This window comes from Stegodyphus dumicola, chromosome 3, assembly GCF_044657685.1.
Source record: "Stegodyphus dumicola isolate Sdum_Otavi_A_Nest chromosome 3, ASM4465768v1".
In the NCBI taxonomy this organism is placed as follows: domain Eukaryota; kingdom Metazoa; phylum Arthropoda; class Arachnida; order Araneae; family Eresidae; genus Stegodyphus; species Stegodyphus dumicola.
Genome location: NC_140770.1, coordinates 94,413,823 through 94,440,671, shown reverse-complemented (window position 1 = coordinate 94,440,671; position 26,849 = coordinate 94,413,823). Strand labels below are relative to the sequence as shown.

The 26,849-nt window shown below is 31.2% G+C and overlaps 2 protein-coding genes across 6 annotated transcripts in view; one reads left to right on the top strand and one right to left on the bottom strand.

The window, feature by feature from the left end:
- LOC118203383 (sushi, von Willebrand factor type A, EGF and pentraxin domain-containing protein 1-like) overlaps positions 1–19,305 on the top strand; it is a 104,540-nt gene extending 85,235 nt beyond the window's left edge. For all 4 annotated transcript variants that reach the window (XM_085813086.1, XM_085813084.1, XM_085813085.1 and 1 more), the window contains 5 exons: positions 2,222–2,406; positions 8,548–8,880; positions 9,361–9,523; positions 15,704–15,909; positions 17,940–19,305. In XM_085813086.1, coding sequence (XP_085669212.1) covers positions 2,222–2,406; positions 8,548–8,880; positions 9,361–9,523; positions 15,704–15,887 — 865 coding nt within the window. In that variant the 3' untranslated portion in view covers positions 15,888–15,909; positions 17,940–19,305. The remainder of the gene's footprint in view (positions 1–2,221; positions 2,407–8,547; positions 8,881–9,360; positions 9,524–15,703; positions 15,910–17,939) is intronic.
- Pif1 (Pif1 DNA helicase) overlaps positions 18,645–26,849 on the bottom strand; it is a 52,640-nt gene continuing 44,435 nt past the window's right edge. For both annotated transcript variants that reach the window (XM_085813089.1, XM_085813088.1), the window contains one exon: positions 18,645–21,874. In XM_085813089.1, the coding sequence (XP_085669215.1) occupies positions 21,659–21,874 (216 nt within the window). In that variant the 3' untranslated portion in view covers positions 18,645–21,658. The remainder of the gene's footprint in view (positions 21,875–26,849) is intronic.

Genomic DNA, 26,849 nt, shown 5'->3' with positions numbered 1-26,849 from the left:
CATAGGGTTGCCGTTTCAATTGAGACGTAGACAATTTCCTGTAAAACTTGCCTTTGCTATGACCATTAATAAGTCTCAGGGCCAAACGCTTAAACGTGTTGGCATTTTTTACCTGAGCCTGCATTTGAACACGGTCAACTTTATGTTGCCTGTTCAAGAGTTCGTGAAAGAACGGACGTAAAATTAAAAATAATGGATGGTCCTCTGCAACGCGAGCTTAAAAATGATGGAAAAATCTAAACAAGAAATGTTGTGTACAAAGAGATCTCTGACATGTGAATTAACCTTTTATTATTTAAATCACCTTTATTTATTGAGCTAGCGGTGGCTTTTAAGAAATGTACCGCCAGTGGTTTCCTTCATTGCACTCTACTTTAAGCAATTAAGCAAGTAGAAGGGGGAAACCCCGTGGGGCAGTAAGCAAAGGGGCGTCCTCGCCGCCTGCGCTGGGTAATTCAGTTTAAATTAGCAGACACGTTTGCGGAAATCATTTTAATTGCGATTTATTATATCTAGAACAGCCGTCATTTCGTATGACCGCCGGGCTTTCTAGTTTTAATATAATAGACATGAAATGAATTGAGTTATAAACCAGTAAAAAAATTGATAAATAATAGTAAATCCGTCTGTAGACTAATGCACTTAACAGAAAATGAATAAAAAGAGGTTATGATTTAAAACAAGGATTTGATTTTTTTTTTTTTAAATGATATTGTACAGTACAGTCAACCTGATTGAGCGAACCTATTACCCTTATCTTGTCCATGTTACCTTATCTGTGATGAGTTCGCTTTCACCAGTCCTTTTTTTAAGCATTGATCAAGCCCCCTTACAATTTTCTCTATAATATACAGTATGCGGCATAATTATAATACAAATAATTGTGCATAAATAACTTAAAGATAACAGAGTGAAAATACGAACAAAAAGATTTGAAAAAATGCTTTAATGCACTTTGGTTTAATTATTTTTTGTTTTATTATTATTCTTGATTTTAAAAAATGTAAATAAATTTTCAGGGAAAAGTGTTTTAATACATTTATGTTTCATTATTTTTGTATCATGATTATTTTTAATTTTACAAATGTAACTAAATTTTCAGAAAATAAATCAAAGAAACTGATTGAGCTACAGTTTGATTTTAATTAATGTAATGAATGCACTTGATGTATTCGTTTCATACGACATGGCTAATTTCTGAGAACACATAAATTTAAATATAGGAATTTAAAAGTAGAAGAATAAAAATTGACATCCTCGTGAGCCTTTTTATAGCTCCTTGGAAGTTCGTAAAGCCGATAACAAATACGCTATAAATATGATTATATTGATATTCTGTGGTCGTTGGTATCTCTTCTGCTACGTACTTCTGTTTTATTGAATGGCAGTTTCCACAGCGGATGTGGTAACATATTGCAAAGCTTTATTCTCCTGTAGTGAGTGAGAAAAAGAGCAGCGGTTAGCTTACAGAGCTCTTATCAAAAATAAAGAGTACGTTTAGATAGTGATAATGTAATTTCTATTTAACCAGAGCTTGTCTTTACAAGTTTCAATGGCCGAGTTGTGGTTCATTAATTTTGCGGTTTTCATATTTTTTTTGGGGAGGGAAGGGTTTATTTTCTCGTTTTAATTTTTTATATTGAACTTATTAGATAAAAAGTATTATTTATTTCTAAATTACACTAAATTAAACTAGTATATTTTTTCCTTATATTTATTTTAAATGATTTCTTCCTTACGAAATAATACAGCTTTATATCAAGAAATCTTTATTATAAATTTTATTACTTTTTTTTAATCAATGGGATCTTGATTATGCTGATCAACTGCCTGTGCTTATTTGGCTATCCACGCCTTGATCATCAGGGAGTCAATACCCTGATTTAAATGATTTTCATTCTCGGCATTTTGAAGTGACATCGATATGTAGCATTTCTGTCACCTTCAATTACATATATGGTTAATCTTTTAATCTTATGGTGCTTGTAGTGTACAAGAAAAATAAAAACTGGTATGTGCCACCAATAATTTCAGAAATTCTAAATTAAATAAATGCAATTAGTTTAAAAATTACTTCAGGTGCATACATAACATCACTGAATATGGTTAAATGCGCAGTGAACGACTGGTAAAATCACTATCTGACAATATAATTTTCAAAATTCAGCTATTACAATTTAAAGTATTAAAGAATGTTCTTTTTTTTTTTTTTTTTTTTCAGTTGTATCGATGGAGTAGCTTCGTATAAGTGTATGTGTTCGACTGGCTACATGGGCACGTTATGTGAAACAGAAATAAATGAATGTGAAAAAAGTCTATGTTACTCCGGTTCTACTTGTGAAGATTATGTCGGTTTTTATATGTGCATATGTCCACCAGGATGGGGTGGTAACTTCTGTGAAAATAGTGAGTATAATGTATTAGTTCTTTTCACTAAGGACAAATGAATATTTGAGCATTCATAGTCTAAATGTTTTGCAGGATTTCCAAATCAAAAATAACAGTTTTAATAAACTATTTGGGCAATTAGTATGCATTTGTGTCGCTACATGTTAATTAAAAGTAGTATTCTATTCTATTAGTTTTAATGTGAACCGAAATGTGTGGCTGTTTTAAAAAGGGGAATTTCTTTCGAGATAAGACAATAAGTGTGCCTCTTGTACAGAGGCTGTTCGCACATTTTTTAGACGATTTTGGTAAGCGGTAATAGAAAATCATTTCCTACAAAAGAAGTAATTGCAATTGTAATATGTTTTTAAAAGTCAAAATTATCGTCTGTGGCTTGAAAGTTTTGATTTATTCAAAATGGCGAATTTAACAAAGCAGTGGTTCGAACGCTACATTTACGCTCTTTCCGAAAAGAAATATGCATACTCCGTTATCCAAAAACGATGTGAGAGTCATAGTTTTGTGATACAGTGATGGAACACTTGTACGTTACAAAAGGAAACTGTAATAAAATAAATTAAAAAAACCATGTAAAAATTTTTTGTCGGTGTGTTTCATACTTAAATTTAGTAACAATTATTACATAACATACATTTTCTCAAAATATTAATTTAATAAAAATACAATCGTTTAAAACGGAGCACAAAATGGCTCACATAAATGATGAAACACCATTACATACTACTACGTACTACAATAAAAATATTTTTTGGCGTTTTTATTTTTACTCAAAAGCAATTGGCAATAATTTATAAAATCGTCTGCAGTATTTCTCACCAGTTTGTTTTGGAATTTTTGAGTTTTTTAGCTCTGTGCAGCCATGAATGCTAAACGAAAAGAAACTTTGCCTGAAATTCGAAAATTAGTTATTAATTTGCATATTGAACGTGGAAAATCTATTAGAGAAACTCCTGAAACAGTTAACTTGAGGCATTCAACAGTTTACAATATCATTAAAGGATATAAAAAGAATCATATGATTCAGGATAAAAGAAGACCTGGCCGACCCTTAAAGCTATCCAATGGAATAAAGCGAATTATCCTTCGAAATATTAAAAAAAAATCCAAGAACGAGTGCTCCTAAAGTTGCTGCTGATTTACAAGCATTATATGGAGTAATTGTTAAACCTGAGACTATTAGAAGAGTAATTCGATCTGCTGGATATCACGGTAGAGCAACCGGGAAAAAATTCTTCATAAGTGAAAAGAATAGAAAACTCAGTCAGGCTTTCGCAAAATCCAACATAATAAGAATTCTGATTACTGGAATGAAGTTATATTTGCTGATGAGAGTAAATTTAATATATTTGGTTATGACGGTAGAATCTTGGTGTGAAGAAAACCCAGGGAAGAATTTCGAAAACAGAACTTGGTGCCAATCGTAAAACATGGTGGAGGAGGAGTTATTGTATGGGGGTGTATGTCGTCCGCTGGAGTTGATACTCTTGTTTTTATTGACAGTATAATGGATCAGTACAAGTATACTGACATTTTAAATCAAAATTTGAAATCTTCAGCGCGAAAATTGAACCTTCATAACGATTTTAAATTCTACCAGGACAATAACCCCACGCACACTGCTTTGAACGTTAGACTCTGGCTGCTGTATAACTGTCCTGAAATAATAAAAACACCACCACAATCTCCAGACAGAATCCCATACAGAATATTTGGCAAGAATTGGAATCAAGAATTCGCAAACACACCATTTCTTCAAAACAACAATTAAAATCGGTGCTTCAAGAAGAATAGGGAAAAATCACTCCAGAAATCACAAAAAAATTAGTCGAATCCATCCCAAGAAGATTAAATCATGTTTTAAAAGTAAAAGGAAATCCAAAAAAATATTAAAACCTTTTAAAAAGTAAAATTTTTGGATAAATATTTGATGGAAAAGTAAGTGTCCCATCACTTAAGTGAGCCATTTTCTGCTCTGTTCTAAACGATTGTATTTTTATTAAATTAATATTTTAATAATTAAGACACAATAACACGCTGAATAAATACTAATTCAGAAGTCAAACAACAAAAATCAGCGGTATACCTACAAAATTTTCACAGGACTAGTTTCGATGGTTTTACCGAACCATCATCTTCAGCTGCAAAACCGCAAATGAACAAGATAGGAAATAATGATAGGTAAGATAAGAAAGCCTGGACAAGAATAAGCAAGTGGCGCCATCTGTTGGCGAAACCAGAACTAAAACATAATTTCTCTAAAAGCCGAAGGCAAATTTGGATTGGAATTAGGATCGTTAACTAGAACAGAAAGATTTTTATGAATGTGAAATGCCTCTAGAAAATCCAGTTCTCCAATGGAAGATGTTTTTTGAATAATTTTGGCAGCAGAAAAATTGAAAGTGTGATTTTCGGACCAACAATGTTGAGCAACAGAAGACTTCTGTGTTTCCTTTTTTCTAACATATGCCTCATGTTCTTTGACGCGAAATTTTAAGGCTCTCTTAGTTTGGCCAATGTAAATTAAACCACACTGGCAAGGAATCCTATAAATACCCCAGGAATTCATATCCGGAATGGGGTCCTTGAGTATAGAAGTTGGAATTTTATTGATGGGAGAATAAACAACCCGAAAGTTAAATTTCTGCAAAATATGTGCAACTTTATAGCTAATTGATGGAAAGAAGGGAATGACAACAGAACTTTTATAATCTCCTAAAATAAGAGTGTGGCTTTTAGTGTGTTCAGATGAGAATTTTTTAACTGCTTGATTAATAATGTTAGGTGAAAAGCCCCTGTCAATAGCTATTGCTTTTAAATAATTTAGTTCTTCATCAAGGGCTAGTTTGGAGGAGCAAACTTGAAGAGCACGGAAAACATAGGAATAAAATGAAGCTAACTTTTGTTTAGTCGGATGACATGATTTAAAGTGTGGTGGAAGGCAAACCGATGAAGGTTTACGGTAAACTGTTGTACTGAAGTTGGATGTGTTACGTGTGACCAGAATGTCGAGAAACGGAAGAGAATTGCAAGTCTCAAGTTCAAAAGTGAACTGAATAGCAGGATCAATAGAATTCATTGTTGAAAGAACTTTATTTAAATCATCTTTATTACCTTCAAACAGGGTAAAAGTATCGTCTACGTAGCGGAACCATGCCGGGAAGTTTAAAGTTTCAAACAATTTTGATTCATAATAATGCATGTAGATATCAGCCAGGATGGGACTGAGGGGGCTTCCCATGGCTAATCCCTCAGTTTGCTTGTAATATTTATTTTGGAAAACAAAATGTGTTTTTAGAGAAATTATGTTTTAGTTCTGGTTTCGCCAACAGATGGCGCCACTTGCTTATTCTTGTCCAGGCTTTCTTATCTTACCTATCATTATTTCCTATCTTGTTCATTTGCAGTTTTGCAGCTGAAGATGATGGTTCGGTAAAACCATCGAAACTAGTCCTGTGAAAATTTTGTAGGTATAACGCTGATTTTTGTTGTTTGACTTCTGAATTAATATTTTGAGAAAATGTATGTTTTGTAATAATTGTTACTAAATTTAAGTATGAAACACACCCACAAAAAATTTTACATGTTTTTTAAATTTATTTTATTGCAGTTTCCTTTTGTAAAGCACAAGTGTCCCATCACTTTTGTGAGACACTGTATCTAAAGCGTCAATAGGTAATATCATCAACAAGAAAGGAAAAAAATGTCAAATTGGAACCTCAAGTGGGACAAAAATTCCAAACAAGTATCCAAGGAAAAAACGGACATCGTCGACTATTGCAAAGGTACGTTGTTTAATGTTAAAAGAAAAGGGTAGAAAAAAATTTAAGTACATGGTTCAAAGATTGGAAAGAAATTTTTTCTAAGGGATTCATGATTGTTGCTGGTTTTTCTTATAATGGCAAGTTAAAAATAAAGAGAGTGCAAAAAAATGTCAAGATTAACTCCAAATACTATCAGGAACATATTTTATCGCCAATTTTTCTGAATGAAATACCATCGCTTTACCCGCGGTGCCATCAATCTGTGAGACTCCATCAGGACAAAGCTAGCAGTCACACATCAAAATCCACTGTAAATTTCCTAAAAGAAATGGAACAAAAAACTGGTATCAAGGCCATACCCTTCACTGATATCCCTACTAAATCTCCCAATGTGTCACTTATGGATTTTTGTGCTTTCGGACTTTTAAAAACTGCATTATCCAAACGTTGTCCCAAAACCCTAACAGGACTCTGGAAAGCTGTTCGGGAGGAATGGGATAGAATACGTCTTCTGCCACTTCAAAAGGTATTATTATCCTGGAAATTGCGATGTCGAAAAATAGTTCAGAATAAGGGATGTCAAATAGAACATTTAAAACGCAAGAATTTTATGTAATTTAGTTTTGTGAATACAATATACATCGTCTAAAAAATGTGTGATCAGCCTCTGTAGTCTTTGTTTCTGACATGTAGACCATTGTTCACTGCTAAGCTCTTGTTTTATTTATGGGTAAATAAGAACTCAGTTCGCACTGTGTCATTCACTATCAGTTCGCTTGGAGTGAACAAGAAACAAAGAATCACACATTAAAAATGGCAGAATGAAACTTCTTTAGAGTTGATAGTTCAATGGTATGGGCGATAAGTGCCCGATTATTTTCCCTCGTTCATGAAAACGATTATATAAATATGACAGTCTACCTTTAAATACAAGACCCTAAAATCCTGTGCCATGTTTTTCCAAGAAGTTGAAAATACTATTTGACTATTAATAAATAATGAAGTTCGTCCTCGCAGAACTTCACTTGTCGACGACTTCGCACAAACTGAAGACATCCGCAGAATGGCCTAGCAAGCCAGATTTCCAATTTTTAATCTAAAAGGAAATGCACAGATAACATTATCCAAACGTTGTCCCAAAAACACAATTTGCTAATCACCAAATAACACCCACAATCTTCGAAGAGTTAAGAAGTTATATTGAAGAATGGGATTCTTTGAGCACAGAAATTACAAATATCTTGCTGATGAACTGTTAGAATAAATTAGTGTCACTTTTGCATAATGAAACTCGGCAATGTCAAAACAAACAAGTGGCAAGCGATATATTGGCGAGAGAGGATTTTGTACTTGCATTGTATTTGTGCTTCATTCTTTTCAGCATGTTACCTTCTTTTATGGAGCATACTCCTTATAATATTGCCTAATAGGTAAGATTGAAGCTATTTAAAACTTATGAATAAATGACATGTCCCAACAATTCCTTTTAAATGTTAATAAAGACTTAACTTTGATTTGTAATCTATTTGAGTTAAGAAAACTCTTTAACTTGTTAAATAAAGGTTTCATAGTTATTCCAACTTATGATTCTATTATAAAACTGTGCTAAATTGAGGATAGTGTACTCAAACGCCTTAACTGTGTTAAATAAAGGACAGTGAACTCAAACCCAAACTCCTTAACTGCTTTAAATGCATGACATATCATGAACATATCTCATAATCTTTTTACTATTCTTAAAAAACCATAATATTTATATTAAATTTATTTTATGTTCCATAAATTTCACTTACTGCATTGTGCAGTGTATAAAAATTATATACTTTTTAAAATCCCATTAAGGCTTTTTTTTAGACTTAAGAGATTTTTGGCGTACATCTATGCTTGCTTTTCCCCCATTGTTTCTCTCGGTCTATCTGCAATATAAATTTCATTGTAAAACCAGTAATAGGAAATTTTTATAATGCCTTTCTTGCCTTGATGCCTTAAGCATTTGCTTATTTCTCTTAATGGTTAATCCACCTCTGCAAACATTCACTTTCTTTTGTCAAAACTATTTTCAGAACTTAGGATTTAAAACTGAAAATAGAAGAAAACTATCCACCTCTGCAAACATTCACTTTCTTTCGTCAAAACTATTTTCAGAACTTAGGATTTAAAACTGAAAATAGAAGAAAACTACTGTACTTCAAGGCTTTAAGTCCTCATCATTTAAAGAACTTCTGGAGTATAATTTGTAACAATTTTGCGTAATAAGTAATAATTTCTGTAAAACTGATATATTTGCAATATTTTTGCAACAAATGATGTGTTCGTAAATCTAAGCAAACTATCATCTTCGAAACAATTACTAATTTTCTTTTTTCCCTCCTTAAAGAACTTGATTCGGATTTTGTACTCACCTTTCCTGATACTAAAGCCACGATTGCGAATATGGCCTCCACTACACTCAGTTCTCCTTTGGCGGAAGCAACCGTATCCATGTGGGTCCAAACCACGGACACAGAGAGATCAGGAACACCTTTATCTTATGCAGTTGCTTCAGTGAATGCTTTTGATGGAGATGGGAATATTGTAGATAATGCTTTGACAGTCACAGATTGTAATGGAGTGGAAATTTATGTGAACAACCAACCCCTGGTGACAGATTTGCAGATGACAGATGGTCAGTGGCATCACCTAGCGTTTTCATGGTCGTCTGAAAATTCAGGTAAAATTTGGAATCATTTTTGGACTAAATCTTTATATTTAATATCTTTTTCTTGATTCTGATTAAAGAAATATAATAAAATGGCAACTGAAGTAGTTATTAAGATATAAACTCATGTTAGTAATGACAGTAGCAAATGAGTATCATAATAATTAAACATTATACAACATTCTATATAGTCACATGTTTAAGTAGAATTCATGAAATTTTTCTCATTTATTTTCTCTTTAAGAAAGTTGTTAAACCATTATTTTAACATTTTTTTTATAAAACTATTGGAGAAGATTTCATGTGATTCATTCATTCATTAATGGATGTTACAAAGCTAATAAATATTGAGGTCCGCATAATTTTTATCTGAAAAATATGCATTTAATGGTTTCAAAAATTTTGAAAGTTCTCAAATGCTTTTTATTAAATAGAAGTAAGAATTAATATTCTTTTAATCAATTCACTCTGAATAGACGCACGTGTTTTCAGGCATGTGGACTCTGTACAAAGATGGTGAACTGAAAGCACAAGGCAGTGATCTTCGTCCAAATGATGTTATTGCTGGAGGTGGAACAGTAGTTATTGGGCAGGAACAGGATATAATTGGAGGTGGTTTCAGCCCTAGAGAAACCTTTACAGGAAACATAACTAGGTATTTAAAATATAAATTTTTAAATGATTTTATTACATGACTATCTCAGAGCTTAATTTCTACAATCAGAAATGCCAGAGGGGGGATAACTATTAATTAATATAACTAAATAATTAGATTAAATTCAATAAAATATAAAAATATAAAAATTTAATAAATTATTAAATTTATTATAAATAGTTAAATAAAAGAAATAAAATATTGGACCTCGTCTTATTTAGAGCTTCCACTCTGCCTATTAAAAAAATTAAGAAATAGCTCATTTGGTGGCTTCCTGCTGAATTTAAGCTCTGAATAAACAGTATAATGCACTATTTCAAGGGATGAGAGAAAAACCATTCTCTTTCCAGCATACCAATGGAGAAAAAGGAACACAATTAAAGCATCACTAATGAGAATAGAAACAATATGACAGTATGGAAAAAAAAAAATTAATGGAGAAGTGTAGCTTTGAAAACATAGAGAGAAGAGTCCAGCGTTTTCTGAACAAGATGCCCTACCGATACAATTTTAGGTGTCAAGCAGAATGAGAGTGGGCAAATCTTTTTTTCCTGAATCCCATCCGATTTTTCCATATTTTTTTAACTTAAAATTTCCTCTTATTATTATTATTTCTGTTATTATTCAACCTTTGATACTTAAAGATAGTTGCGCAAATAGTAAATAGTATTGGCCAATAAAATTGCTACACCACGAAAGAAAGCAAGTAGACATGCAGTATAATGACAAGAAAACATAATTAAGTTTGAAGGTGATTTGGGAACATACAGAATTTAGTATACAAAGCTGCCACTTCTGACATTAGAAATGGCTGAAATCTGGCTGGGCGTCGAGTTGAACTGAGCTTGGATGACAGATTCAAATACTTCATTCCATGTAGCTTTGACTCTATGCCAGAGTCCATTGATCGTAGCAGCTGGCTAGTGGCGATGTACCAGTCTCTCGGCAATCCACGACCAGATATCCTTTAATGGGTAAGATATCTGGACAACGTGCTGTCTAGGGCAACAGTCTAACAGCTCCTGTATCAGTTTGTTTTGGTTTGCTTAACTATTTCAAAGCACTCGATGGCTATATGCCTAAGAGAACAGATGCCTTTGTGGAGCACTTTCAAAGGAAAACTGCCTTGTATATACACATTACACATAGTGAAAAACATGCTGTGTTTGTGTATTAATTTGTTGAAAAATGGCCTCAAAGACAGGTTACAGCCACGGACCTTAACATGTCAGAAATGTAACGGTGGCTATCCATATTACCGGCTATACAAACAGGGGTTGACCAGGATGTCTATTTAATGGCACCCCAGCTGATTAGCCCGTATGGCGATGAACAATGCAAAATGGCAACCTTCATTCTAATCGGTGTCTACACATGTGACAATCTAATCCAGTAAGCAGAGTGAACTACTTTCCAGATGGCCCCTTAACAAGTATTAAGAAAATACATATTACTGCATTTACAGGGGTGGAGAGAATACACATCCCATGAATGATATGCAAATTAGAAATCTTTATGATAGACCATAATAAAGAAAATCATAAGAGTATACTGCACTCTTATTGATATTCAAATACAGAAGCTGTTCACACATTTTATAGACAATGTATATTGTATTCACAAAACTAAATTACATAAAATTCTTGTGTTTTAAATGTTCTATTTGACATCCCTTATTCTGAACTATCTTTCGACATCGCAATTTCCAGGATAATAATGCCTTTTGAAATGGCAGAAGAGGTATTCTATCCCATTCCTCCCGAACAGCTTTCCAGAGTCCTGTTAGGGTTTTGGGACAACGTTTGGATAATGCAGTTTTTAAAAGTCCGAAAGCACAAAAATCCATAAGTGACACATCGGGAGATTTAATAGGGATATCAGTGAAGGATATGGCTTTGATACCAGTTTTTTGTTCCATTTCTTTTAAGAAATTTACAGTGGATTTTGATGTGTGACTGCTAGCTTTGTCCTGATGGAGTCTCAGAGATTGATGACACCGCGGGTAAAGCGATGGTATTTCATTCAGAAAAATTGGCGATAAAATATGTTCTTGATAGTATTTGGAGTTAATCTTGACTTTTTTTGCACTCTCTTTATTTTTAACTTGCCATCATAAGAAAAACCAGCAACAATCATGAATCCCTTAGAAAAAATTTCTTTCGATTCTTTGAACCATGTACTTAAATTTTTTTCTCCCCTTTTATGATAATAAATGGCTCTTTTTTTGTTACAATCATTTAAATACACCCATGCTTTATTTATTGTGACAATTGTTCTCCATTTTTCTTTGGATAAGTGTTTCTCATATAGAATTCTGCAGCGTGTCCTGCGTTGAGCGATATGCTTTGGAAGAAGACGATGCACATTGCGTTTTTTCGCTTTCTTAAGATTTAAATCAACGTTTATCATTTTGTTTACAGTGGACACTGAGCATTTTAATGATTTTGCAACTGTCCTTTGACTAGGGGGATTTTCTTTTAACATTAAACAACGTACCTTTGCAATAGTTGAAGATGTCTGTTTTTTCCTTGGATACTTGTTTGGAATTTTTGTTCCACTTGAGGCTCCAATTTGACATTTTTTTCCTTTCTTGTTGATGATATTACATATTGACGCTTTAGATATCACAAAACCATGACTCTCACATCGTTTTTGGATAACGGAGTATGCATATTTCTTTTCGGAAAAGCGTAAATGTAGCCTTCGAACCACTGCTTTGTTAAATTCGCCATTTTGAATAAAAACAAAACTTTCAAGCCACTGACGATAATTTTGACTTTTGTGTCTCACAAAAGTGATGGGACACTTGTGCTTTATGAAAGGAAACTGTAATAGAATAAATTAAAAAAACATGTAAAAATTTTTTGTGGGTGTGTTTCATACTTAAATTTAGTAACAATTATTACATAACATACATTTTCTCAAAATATTAATTTAATAAAAATACAATCGTTTAAAACGGAGCACAAAATGGCTCACATAAATGATGAAACACCATTACATACTACTACGTACTACAATAAAAATATTTTTTTGGGTTTTTATTTTTACTCAAAAGCAATTGGCAATAATTTATAAAATCGTCTGCAGTATTTCTCTCCAGTTTGTTTTGGAATTTTTGTGTTTTTTAGCTCTGTGCAGCCATGAATGCTAAACGAAAAGAAACTTTGCCTGAAGTTCGAAAATTAGTTATTAATTTGCATATTGAACGTGGAAAATCTATTAGAAAAACTGCTGAAAGAGTTAGCTTGAGTCATTCAACAGTTTTCAGTATCATTAAAGGATATAAAAAGAATCATATGATTCAGGATAAAAGAAGACCTGGTCGACCATCAAAGCTATCCAATGGAATAAAGCGAATTATCGTTCGAAATATTAAAAAAAATCCAAGAATGAGTGCTCCTAAAGTTGCTGCTGATTTACAAGCATTAATGGAGTAATTGTTAATCCTGAGACTATTAGAAGAGTAATTCGATCTGCTGGATATCACGGTAGAGCAACCGGGAAAAAATTCTTCGTAAGTGAAAAGAATAGAAAACTCAGACTGGCTTTCGCCAAATCCAACATAAATAAGAATTCTGATTACTGGAATGAAGTTATATTTGCTGATGAGAGTAAATTTAATATATTTGGTTCTGACAGTAGAATCTTGGTGTGGAGAAAGCCCAGGGAAGAATTTCGTAAACAGAACTTGGTGCCAATAGTAAAACAGGGAGGAGGAGGAGTTATGGTATGGGGGTGTATGTCGTCCGCTGGAGTTGGTAATCTTGTTTTTATTGATAGTATAATGGATCGGTACAAATATATTGACATTTTAAATCAAAATTTGAAATCTTCAGTACAAAAATTGAAACTTCATAACGATGTTAAATTCTACCAGGACAATGACTCCAAGCAGACTGCTTTGAACATTAGACTTTGGCTGCTGTATAACTGTCCTGAAATAATAAAAACACCACCACAATCGCTAGACTTAAATCCCATAGAGAATATTTGGCAAGAATTGGAATCAAGAATTCGCAAACACACCATTTCTTCAAAACAACAATTAAATTCTACCAGGACAATGACTCCAAGCACACTGCTTTGAACGTTAGACTCTGGCTGCTGTATAACTGTCCTAAAATAATAAAAACACCACCACAATCTCTAGACTTAAATCCCATAAAGAATATTTGGCAAGAATTGGAATCAAGAATTAGCAAACACACCATTTCTTGAAAACAACAATTAAAATCGGTGCTTCAAGAAGAACGGGGTAAAATCACTCCAGAAATCACAAAAAAAAATTAGTTGAATCCATTCCAAGAAAATTAAATCATGTTTTAAAAGCAAAAGGAAATCCAACAAAATATTAAAAGCTTTTAAAAAGTAAAATTTTTAGATAAATATTTGATGGAAAAGTAAGTGTCCCATCACTTACGCGAGCCATTTTTTGCTCCGTTCTAAACAATTATATTTTTATTAAATTAATATTTTGAGAAAATGTAAGGTATGTAATAATTGTTACTAAATTTAAGTATGAAACACACCCACAAAAAATTTTTACATGTTTTCTTAATTTATTTTACTACAGTTTCCCTTTGTAAAGCACAAGTGTCCCATCACTTTTGTGAGACACTCTAGTACAATTGCAATAACTTCTTTTGCAGCAAACGATTTTTTATTACTGCTTACCAAAATCATCTAAAAAATGTGCGAACAGCCTCTGTATCAAGTTTTCATATAAAAACAGGCTTTATAGTATCTGTAGTATCTTGCATTGAAACTTTGGTTCAGTGATTATCATTAATTTTTCTGATACCTCTATATCAAATGTTTATGATTATCCAAGATTTCGTTGAGCCAAGGCTACGTCAGCACTCTTACTGACATTCAAATACCTAGTTTTCATGTAAAAATATGATTTATAGTATCTCTAGTATTTTGCATTGAAACCTTTGGCTCAGTGATAATTCATTAATTTTTCTGATATACTCTATAATAAATTTTTATTATAAGCATATGAAATGTATCTTCAGATGGCTCTTATAATCACACATAAGCTTCAGTTTTATTTTGGGGAGAACTTTGATTTAATCTAATAATCTGTTTATGACAAGATTTAGTTGAGCAAGTACTATATTGGCCAATACAGCTCCATCATATTCATCATCAAATCATTCTGTTGTAGCAAGAGAAGGCATGGATAGTGTGTTATCTTGTTGTAATAATACAGACATTTATCAGAGTACTTCTACAATGCTGGAAAATATTGCTTCCTACCATGACACTGCCATTAACATCATGATGATTACATAAACGAGATTGTTAGAAAGATACAATCAGAAAAAAACTGATCTCTTGGCAATTGATACTTGCATTTATGTCTATAAAACTGATACCGTTGGAACTTAAAATTAAGCAGGCTTTGTCATATGTCAGACTTCAAACTACTTTATAAATTTTAATCATTATTCAATACCTACGTTTAACTTTAAAGAACTCTCTTATGCCAAACAATGTACATGTTCGTATTTTAGATCTGAAACCCGTTGGGGTGCACTAGTAGCCCCAAGTGAATAAAAGCACCGGCAGTTTATCCATGGCTTAACTTAGTTTCATTTCGAAAGATCTTCACACAGATATTCTTCCTAAGGCAAATGACCCTCAAAGTGATTTACAGTAATGAATCACTAATTAAATTTTTGCTCATACAAAAATGCAATTGATTGCTTACTAGCATAAAATTAAACAAACTAATTACCAAATGGAAGAAATTTTTTCAATTAAAAATTCATTAATGTTTAAATAAGCAGTAAATTTATTATGAGAAGATAATGGTGGGAAAACTTATCAAGATAGGAGTTAAAATTTTAAGCAGAAACTCCTTTCTTCATTTAATCGATTAATTATGGAAAAATACTCAAGGGAAGCCTTCATCAGTAATATTCTGAGGGAAAACTGATTTATATATATGTTATAAATAAGTAATGAAAATTTTTAAAATGTCATACCCATCCATCAATAAGAATTGAAACTTGTTGACATGGTCACCAGTGTTGACTCAACTGTTGGTGTGTTTAATAAATAAATAATATCAACTGTTAAAGTTTAATTTTTTTGTATTGAAATATTATATGTACATATACAGAAAATGTATTCAAAAATTAAAATTTTCTCATATATTTATAAATTTAGGGTCAATATCTGGAATAATTATTTTTCAAAGAGCAATATAAGTCGTTTATGCAACATGGATGATGACATACCTGGTAAAGTAGTTGCATGGCCAGACTTTTTACAAGGAGTTAGAGGAGATATCAAAGTACTGAAGAATATAAATCCCATTTTGAGAATAAACGATCTGACACAGAATATCTAGGCAATATTATAACATAATACAGGTAATGTACCTTTACATTTTTATTCTTTTATAGGTTCGTTAATTTTTGAAGTATGTAATGCTGGAAAATAAAGTGCTTAAATTTTTTGTAATTTGATTGAAACTGTAACTTTTATTACTGTAGTGAATTATGCAATATAGACTGTCCACAAAAGTTTTTACTCGGCCTTTATTTTCGAAATGGTTAGTCCTAGACATACATTCAATCACAAACATATTTTAAAATCATGCAAAGACTCATGTTTGGCATTTTTCAGTTTACAAAAGTCAGTTTATAAAAATTAAAAAATGTAACATTTTATACCATTGTGCAGCCTCAATACTTACATTTAGGAAATTTTATATTTATAATAAAAAAATAAAACACAAGAAGTTTGATTTCCATAAGACGAAAATTATCGAGATATTTAATTTCAAAATTTGGTATATAGGATTAGCTCCTCAATGTTAATTGAGTTTGGTATATATATTTATTAATCTCTCTCTTTTTTATTAAACTTATTTGATTCTTCCTTTCACATTCCGAAATTTAGGTTCATTCCAAATAAAATTCACCCATTTTTTATGATTTACTTTTAAAATTTGTAATTTTAAATAACTTTTACAATTTTTTCAAAAACATTTTTGAATTATAATCTATAAAAATTTTACCATCATCTTAAAAAGTAGACGTATTTCTAAGCATACCTGCAAAAAATTACAGTTTTTTATTCAAAATTTCCAAAGATATAAGTGAATTTACATATTGGCACATTTTGAAATTTGGCATATTTGTTGAAAGCGATAAAACATCAAATGTGGTTTAGGCACTTTGTTAAAATTATTTGAAAGTAGGAAGGATGTGACTCCCCCCCCCCCCCGTGCGCAATGTAAAAAAGGGAAAGGAAAATAGGTTGCCATATATTAAGAAGTTCGCTAAGTAAATTATTCTTGGCGCAAACTTGGAAAAAAAAAAAAAAAAAAAAAAAAAAAAAATGCAGCAGGATAATTTTTTTAATTTCTGTGTAAATTTCGCACCAAATTTTACAGAATTTAATATTTAGGCATAGTCTGAATCGTAGAATCAAAGTATGAAAAAAACTCGGCAGTTCATTTCAGAGAAAATCCGATTTTGTGTCAAAATACCTACATTAGAACAAAGCTATATATAAATCAAATGTATATCCTAAATCGTGCTTTCGAAACACGAAAAACACAATTTGAATAATTTCATCAATTGGCCCAGTAGAACAGGGGATATAAAACTGTCCCTTTTCTTTAAGCAGTGCACATGTTTCAAATAGAACAATTTATTTTTAAATTTAACTTTTCATATAATATGTCTTTTAACTTCATAATTTTGTCATATAAGGTATATATCTTTTCTTTTTCCTGCATTTCTTAAATGTTCACATTTTGTGTTTTTTAGCAGCACAGATTTGAATTAACTTGTCAATGTCCAATGCACATGTGTAATCTGCTGTTTTACTACTATTATAGAAATACCTCTGATGTTCTTTTTTTTTTTATTCATTGAAGACAGTTGATATTTTTTTTACCAGCTTTAGCTCTCAAAATTTATGTTCTGGCGAGGCTATTGATGTTGAATATGATTAATTTTAAAGTATAATAGCTCGGTCAATTTTTATTATATGGGAATCAAAATTTTATATTTCTTATAATGAATACAAAACTTTCCTAAATATAAGTATAGGGACTGAAGAAACGTAGTTAAGATTTAAAAATTAAAAAGCAATTTTTTTTTAATATAAAAAATGTCAAAACATATATAGGTGCATTATTTGAAACACTTTATAGAAAGAAGTATAAATCTATGACCAACAGTTGCCCTCTCCCCCCCCCAAAAAAAGAGACTGAGTAAAAACTTATGTGGACACAGTGTATACCTTAGCACTCTTCTAAGAGCAAAACGTAAATTAATAATGGAATTGTACAAAAACAAACAAATATAGAATTTAACAATTTACTTATACATTGCTTTTATGTATTAATGTTTTCTTTTCCCCTAATGATTGAAACTTTTTTTCTCAGATGCACACAACTTCTCTCCCAAGACTTTCTGCTTAACTTTGGCCTGAATACAGTATGCCTCCTGGAGATGTCCAATCTAAAATAATTAATTATTCCATCTTCAGTGATAGTTTTAATATACTACATCTTGGTCAACCAGTTACACACATACACTTGAGGGGGGGGAAAACTTATTTTATGACGTGCGAATAAATTTGTCATGCAATCCTATGATGAAGAAAATAAGCATGCATCTATTTATAAATTTAGCCGTTATTGGTTCATGCAACAAAATATTTTTGTTTAACCCATGATTTATATCATTGGAATTACTGCTTGCTAGCAAATTTTCATAAGCTGATCTCCAAAGAAAAACAAATATCAGTATTTTTCATAGCATTTTTTAAGACATATGTACATAATAATATGTATTATAACTTAATAACCATTGTCTTCATATGCAAAAATTTATTCATTAACAATAAATAAGAGCACAAATAGACATCCTTATAAAAACAGAAATAAAACAAACATTATTCAACACACATTCAAATGACCACATGAAAAATGATTAAATGAAAATGAAATTTGTTGGATTAGAGAGAAATAAAAAACCAAATCCTGGGATAAATTCAAGGTAACAATAAATAAATAAATAAATAAATAAAAGGAAAGCAAATTTTCCCGTTTTATTTGGGAAAAAAAATGTAGAACCCAATATTTGGGAATTTTTTTCGACAAATACAAGTCTAGTGAATTTATATACTCATAACAAAAATTTTTTAGTAGTATTGAAAAAATACAATTATAAGCAAATATCTGTTATTAAATTGTTTTAACAATAAATATATAATTTTTTACAAGTTTCCTTTATATATCATATTAATTATATCTCATGCAAAGATTTATGACACATATTATTTTTATAAATAAAGAACTTGATACAGAATTATGATAAAATGTTAAATGTTTACAAATCTTGTTCATAAATATGATATTTTCTCCATAAAGATTACATTCAGATAAAGTCATGAGGAATGTAAACAGTTGAATTTTTCAAACTAATAAATATACAAATATAAATAATGTATATTTAAATAATATGAAATGCATACTAATGTTTTTTTAATCACTGCTAAAAACTGATATTTTTATCACTGATGCAGCACATGTATCGATCGTAATATGATCATTATATTTTAAAACTAAAAATACTGTTAATTTACAGCTGCTTGTCATATTTGTATAATGCAACAGCGGCCTGTTAAACATTTTTATGTGGCCCGCCAAGCATTTCTAAAGTTGAATTTATTTTATTGACTTTCTCCCATAAATACATTGTTATAAAAATAATTATAATAAAATGGTAGTACATACTAAACCGAAACAATTTTTTGTGAAGAGTTACTCACTTGTCGGCGACTTGTTCAAACATGCAATACAAACACGCCGCGTCTGTGCTTGTTTGGGTTTGCTTCTGTCACACAATCAGTCGGACTGGTAAGCTGTTAACTAGCAATTTTAGCAATTCATGTGTTTCTTGAAAGGCGTGAGTGCAATATTATTTTCAAAAAGGTGTAGGCTACATAGCCGCACTTGTGCTGGCAAGCAATTTTCAGGTAGTGACACTTATTGACGGAAAACGAAAGCGCTAATAACTACTACTACTTTCGCTTCTAGCCGGGAATTCCCTGTCACCTGCAAACAGAGTAGTTACGTTCTTAAAAAGTAGAAGCCGCGTGCTAGAGAGAAGAAATAAAGATGTTGTTATGCGAAAGTAGATTCTTGCTTTTTGAACATCACAAACAACAAAAACATTGCAGCGGTAACAAAGGTAATATTAGAGTTTTTTAATTCAAAATTAAGTTTTCCTACAATTTCATTTCCACAATTTTAATCCATAATAGCATGTCGGAAAAGTAAACAAACAAACAAACAAAAAAAAAAAAAAAAAAAAAAAAAAAAAAAAAAAAACGGAAGGTTGCAGATGAGCACAGGCATTTCCAAGAAAAGTGGAAATTTGATTATCTTTTCACTTTCGTCAAAGCTAAAGCTGTATGCATAATATGCCCAGAGACTGTGTCGACATTAAAAGAATATAACATAAAAAGGCATTACGATACAAAACATGAACAACAATATAAAAACTTCACAGGACAACTTGGGATAGATAAGTTTAATCAAATGGAGAAAAACTTGGGAAAACAACAGGCTATTTTTAAAAATCAAATTATTTTTTATCAAATATGGCAGTAAAGGCTAGTTTTGTTGTCAGTCAAATACTGGCAAAAAAATGAAACCCTTTGCAGATGGAGAGATGTTAAAAGAATGTCTGACTGCTGTTGCAGAAATAGCATTTCCTGATAAAATAAATATTATTTCAAACATTAGTTTATGGAAATTCACCATTGCAAGGAGAACTGAAGACTTGTCCAAGAACATAGCAACAATGCTTCGTGAACACATTGCAAAATTCAAATACTGTTCTTTGGCACTTGATGAGAGTTGCAATATTAGCAATACAGCACAACTGGCTATATTTTTACCTGGTATTGATACCAAATTTAATATTACCGAAGAATTGTGTTCACTGATTACATTGCAAGGGACTACAACCAAGACCTGTACAATGAACTAAAGTCTGTGTTGGAAAATTTTTCAATTTCATTAGAAAAGTTTATTGGTATATCGACAGATGGAGCACGAGCAATGTCGAGCATGGAGTTAGGAGTATCGGGAAAGCTATTTCAAGATATTAAGAAGGTCACAGGAAGGGAAATATTCATTAACCACTGCATAATTCACCAGAAAAATTTGTGTGCTAAAAGATCGAGTTTGCCAAATATCACAGTACCAATAATTAAACTAATCAATTTTATAAAGTCATGTGCGTTAAATCACCGTGAATTTAACATAATCTAAACATTTTCATTGATTGTATATTTAATCTCAATAAAAGTTAAATATAGAGTGATCTTTATGCAGAACAATCATCTGTTATTTTTAAACACTTTGGACCAGACTAGTAAAAATTATCACTAAATATATTATTAAATTAATTTGGAATTATTAAATTAATAGGATTATTAAATTAATTTGGAATGTAGTTATTAATCATCGCGTTTATATTCTTTCAAGGCAATATATTTTAAATTAACATTTGCATTTTTGCAAAAATGTGTTTACAGTTGGAAAAAATTATAAAAATTGTTATTATTAGCAAAATCCAAAACAAGTAATCATTTGACATTATAAATTGAATAGAAGAATTCATCTATTACTCATGATAAATTTAGATCAAATGAAATGATGTGTTTCATATTTCAAAACATTAAAAATAAAAATAAAATATTCTACTTGATTATTGACCTTTTTAAAATTATCATTCGTCCAATATTCCTATTATTCTTAGTTACACTGTTTAAATAACAGAGATATATAACAGTGCTGAAAATAATATACCTTATCAAAGTATTTCTGTAACATACGAACATGAGATTCAAAAAATAAAGACAAAGATCATAAATTAGTTTCAGTAAAATATTAAGCATTATTCATTAAAACATAAAATGCAGAGTACTAACATCTACTTTTGCTCATTTGTTTGGTTTTTTAGCACAAGATGCTAAACATTCAATAATGCACCAAATAAAATCTTATACCATTTTATATAGTTTCATAGAAATCATAGAAATTGCACCATAAAAATTCTTGAAATTATGTATTAATACACATTAATATCACATGTAATCATCAATTTCACTTTGTTGGTAGGTTCTTGTGCATTGAAGCTCTGAATAAAATTTTAAGACTTGAGGGTCAGCTCGAATGCTAGTAGGTTCAATGTCAAGCACTCTGAGTCCTTCCATACTGCGAGCTCTAGATAAGGCAACATATGCTTGTCCACATTCAAATACACGAGACAAAGATACCTCAACACAATCTAAAGTCATTCCCTGGAAAAACATTTTAGAATCAAGAAAAAGGCAAAAATGCTTAAATAAAAATATACAAAAATAGTTCCAGAATTGTGTAAAACAAGCTCTATTTGGGAAATAGTTATAATCATAATCACTGATACTACTTTATGTACAGTGCGAGAAAAAAAAGGAGGGGGGGACAGTCCTATATCTCCCGTTCTACTGGGTCGATTGATGAAATTCAAATTGCGTTCTTTATGTCTCAAAAGCGCGGCTTTCGAGACATAAAGAACGCAATTTGAATTTCGAGACATACAGACATTTCGAGACTTTTGCATCTGAAAACTGAATATATTAAATTTATATATAGCTCTATTCTAACATAGTTATTTTGTCACAAAATCGGACTTTTTCTGAAATAACATATCAATTTGTTTCCATATTTCCATTCTACGACTCAAATTATGCCTAAATATGAAATTTTGTAAAATTTGGTGTGAAATTTACGGAGAAATTCGCAAATTTATTAGTTCTTTTTTTTCAGTTTGCGCCAACAAGAGTTCACTTGCTGAACTTCTTAATGTATGGCAATCTATTTTCCTTTCCCGTGAGACGGAAAAAAATCACAACATTCTTTCTTTCAAATAATGTTTTTTATATTGTATTTTTAATATTTTTTTTTCTTTTTCGAATTTCATTTTGATTCTTTAAGTTGCATGTTTTCTTTCGAATAACTATTTTAAAAATTTCTATTTACCCATTCTAACTGCGTAGTTTAAATATAAGGTGAATCGTTTATTTTTTTCTGAATAGTTTTCTTTATAATTTTTTTGTCACAGTTATTATTTTAGGTAATTTTTAAATTTTTAGACTTTTATTTTAATTGATTGTGTTGCACTGTTTTTTCAAATTTACTATTTTTTCATTCGAACTGAGCATTTTAAATATATTTATTAATATAAATTTTCCAGGATTTTATTTTATTTACTTTAATTGCATTTCTTTCGGAAGAATACTTTGTGTCCCAGACTACAATGCATCTGAAAACTGAATATATTAAAAGAGAAAATACAGTAAAGCACAGTTAACATGTCTTTCAATCTTCCGTTCAGAAAGCTATATAAATGAGAAAATAAGCTATATAAATGAGAAAGATGTATAACCAAAGTTTTAACTTAGGATGACTTGCATATATTGCTTTAAACAGCTTTAACATTGTGCTCATTACTTTACACAATTTTATTATCCTACATTTAGTTTCCAAAAATGTTATTCATATTTTAGTCAAATATTTTATTTTCGAAATTTCATCAAATATCATAAGATTAAAAAGTTTTAAATTTAAAAAAATACTAAATTTTATGCAAAAATTAATTTTTTTCTTCTTAATGGTTTGCTCTTTTTCTTCAGGCATTTTGCAAGTAAATTAAAAAGCATCCAATTTTTTTGAAACATCTTGGTATTTCTGACATTAATTTTAAATAAATTTATTGCCTTGCATTCAATAAAGCCAGCAACAGCCGAGCGGTAAAGTCACTGAACACTGGTAGTTCATTCCAGGATTCGAAAACGGGCTGGTTGCATGGCTGCTTTTATGGTTTTTCTCATTGTAATGTGTATGCCAGCTGGTTTTCCTTAGAAAGTTCTTCACAAAGGCCTTTTAGGGCAGATAGCCCTGCTTGGTCTGAAACTCCAGTACTTGGTCTGAAACTTTATCAGTCTTTAGAGGCTAAGCATTTTAAGGCATGAGATGAAAAGAAAGACTGGTTTCATCAAGAGGGAAAACATCTTTAAGTGACATCCACATACATCACTAGTTAAATTCCTGAATATTCAAATAATTTGACTAAGAAATCATGGGATTTGGATGATATGATGTTCTATAATGTAATTTAAATTTATACAAACATATAGTCAAAAACCAGTCGCACTTCACTTTAATCTGCAATGATAATCAATGATGTAATAATCTGCAACCTCTTTCCGTTAGCACTAGCTCAATTGATAGTATTTGCTAGTGTACACTTCCAAGTGTTTTCTATTTGAACACCCAAATTCCTTGAAGTATTCTGAATATATATTCAAAAGCAACCAACTTTTCGAAACACCTTGGTATTTCTGGCAGCCATAATCCCCTTCAAATTTTTGCTTCCTCTTCTCCCTACATTTATTTTCAATGGTCATCACAAGAGAATTAAGATTTTACGATTGTTACACTTCCATAAATTTCGCATTCTTATCAATTTTTTAAAAATATCAATAACATCAACTGCGTTTCAGTTGAAGATAGCTTTTCATTTTCTAGACATTTTAACTATAAATAAAGTTTTAAAGCAAAGTCCAGAGGATAAATATTTGAATTAAAAGATTTTTTGCTAAATGACAAAGAAATAAAACAGTCCAGCAGTGTTTATTCTGTACCACCGAGTAACCCAATTCTTATATCGGCTGAAACAATCTAAATCATATTAAAGATCGTTTTTTTTTTTTTTTTTTTTTTTTTTTTTTTTTTTAAATACAGTCTATAATGCGAGAGAAAAATTAACTTCTTAAAATATTATTTCTAACAGGATTAATGTAAAAATTTATATATATATATATATATATTTAAAGCTTGGACTCGAACCAAACTGTCAAACTTTTAAAATTTAATTTACATGGTGGTTATAATTAAAGTTCCACTTTGAAAATAATAAACTAGTCACAAAAGGAAAACTACCAGACCAAATATTATCAAACTTGGTAATTGTGTAAAGAAGGTTATGGGAATTTATTTTCCATGGGGGAAAAAAAAAAAGAGTTCAAAAACTCACCACCAGAGGGGGGGAATGGCACTGTATGCAATATTGTTAAATGAAGTAAGACATGAAGACATCAGTTTAAAATGTGTTTAATCGTTTCTGAAACAAGTTACAAAGCATGTTCAATGTAGCGTCCAGCATTTTCCGAAAGCAAGTTATATCGTGTTATCGCATTCTCAACAACAGCTCTTAGCATATCAGGAGGAATGTTACGGACATGTCGGTGTATCACATTTTTCATTTCTGTGAAATTGTTTAGATTATCATTATAAACAGTGCTTTTGAGATAACCCCATAGCTAAAAGTCACAGGGGTTGAGGTTTGGTAACCGAGGTGGCCAAGAAGTGGGGAAGTGTCGGCCTATAAGACGTTCATTCGTAAAATGTTGCCTAAGTAACTGCGCAACACATGTGAGGTGGGGCCTAGCCCTGCATAACTGCAGTTCATGTATCACGAAACATTTTAACATTGACTCTAAGCGAGCTGCAGTCACAGTGGTCCAGCTGTCGACTGCTCTTCAAAGAAAAATGGTTCAGTTATGAAACTAGCTGTCATTCCACACCAAACTGCTATGCAATGGAACTAGGCAGATAACATAAGGGATTTCTTTGGTCCAAACCGATTAAAAGCGTTTTGAATCAGTATCTTCATGTTTTAGGGCCAAATTCAGGCTTCAAAGATTACAAATTAGCGATCTGTAAGAAAAAACAAAAGGTTAAGCTAGATTTCGACCCTTATTTCGTTTAACAGTATTGCATACAGCGCCATTTCACTCTTGGTAATGAGGTTTCGAACTTTGTTTTTTTTTCACGGAAAATAAATTCCCATGACCTCATTTACACGATTACCAAGTTTGATAATATTTGGTCCAGAAGTTTTCCTTTTATGACCATTTCAAAGTGGAACTTTAATTATAACCACCCAGTATATTGTTAAATTTTAATTTGAAGTTATGCGTTATATGTATACCATGCGTAACATTTTCACTTTTATGGAAAAAATAAAGAATCAATGCAAATATACTTAGGAAAATGGACCAAAATTTAAAAAATTTCCCCTCCCTCCGAAAATAAAATATTGAAAATTCGACCTTGAATTTATTGGATTATCGAAATATTCAATTTGACTTAGCTTCTAAATCCTAGTTCTGACAACAATTCCGTCAAAAATTTCGAATTACTGATGCTTAAGTAAAAGGTTTAGTATATATTCACTGTATGTTAATAAAGTAAACAGAGTGTAATAAAAATAGATTGTCGATTTTATGCTGATGCAACGTTCTGTCTGAATGCACAACATGTAATGGAAGAGAGGGCTTGTAGAGATCTGGTTTTGACACGCCTCTAAAAGTAGATGTCATATTCGTTTTGTCTCTTCAATGTAAAAAAACTTTCCTTTGAGAGGCAACTTCAGTTTTGGGGAAAGAAAAAAATCACAAGAAGAATTTGAAGAACATGCAGGAGATTGAGTACACATACTTATTTTCAGAACACAAGCGGTTCTCCAATTGGTTATTGAATAATGAAAAGATGCATTGTCATGCAATACAAAAAATTTGGAATACGTTTTCTGACTGAATAACATAAGATTAAAAGTCATCTGCATAATTCTCAGCCATTTACAAGCCAACTACTCGAGCAATTGCAGAATAATTTTGATACCTGAGCTTGTAAGACAAACCTAATATCACTGGATTTAAACACTTCTTTAATCTTCCAAGAACATTCCTTCTTTAGCACATATTCTAAGAATATTAAGTAAATACAATTATTGCAAAAGAAATTGAATATTCATTTGAACTACGGCTTGGTAGTTTACTAATGAGTTAACAAAACTTAAATTCTGCTTTTTGTGTCTAAGAATACAACAATATTTTAAATATTTACAAATAAAATATTAAATTGGAGATTTCATTGCAGCCTCACCAGTGGTCTAGCATTTGAAGATTGTTAAATACTAATTGTTTGTTTCGAAGTCTAACCCAGGCTGCATGGTTGGTTTTCGTAGTTTTCTAGGTTCTCTTTACAAACGTCCTCTATGAAACAATCTTAACCAAATAGCCCCTATGCCCTTTCTATGTTCAAATAACCAAATAATCTAGTTTAAGCGCGATGCCCATGTGAAGTTACTAGAAAAAGCCGAACACTCATTAAAAATCATGTAGCTTGCCAATCGGGAGAAACATGAAAGATACGCCGCCAATAATTGAA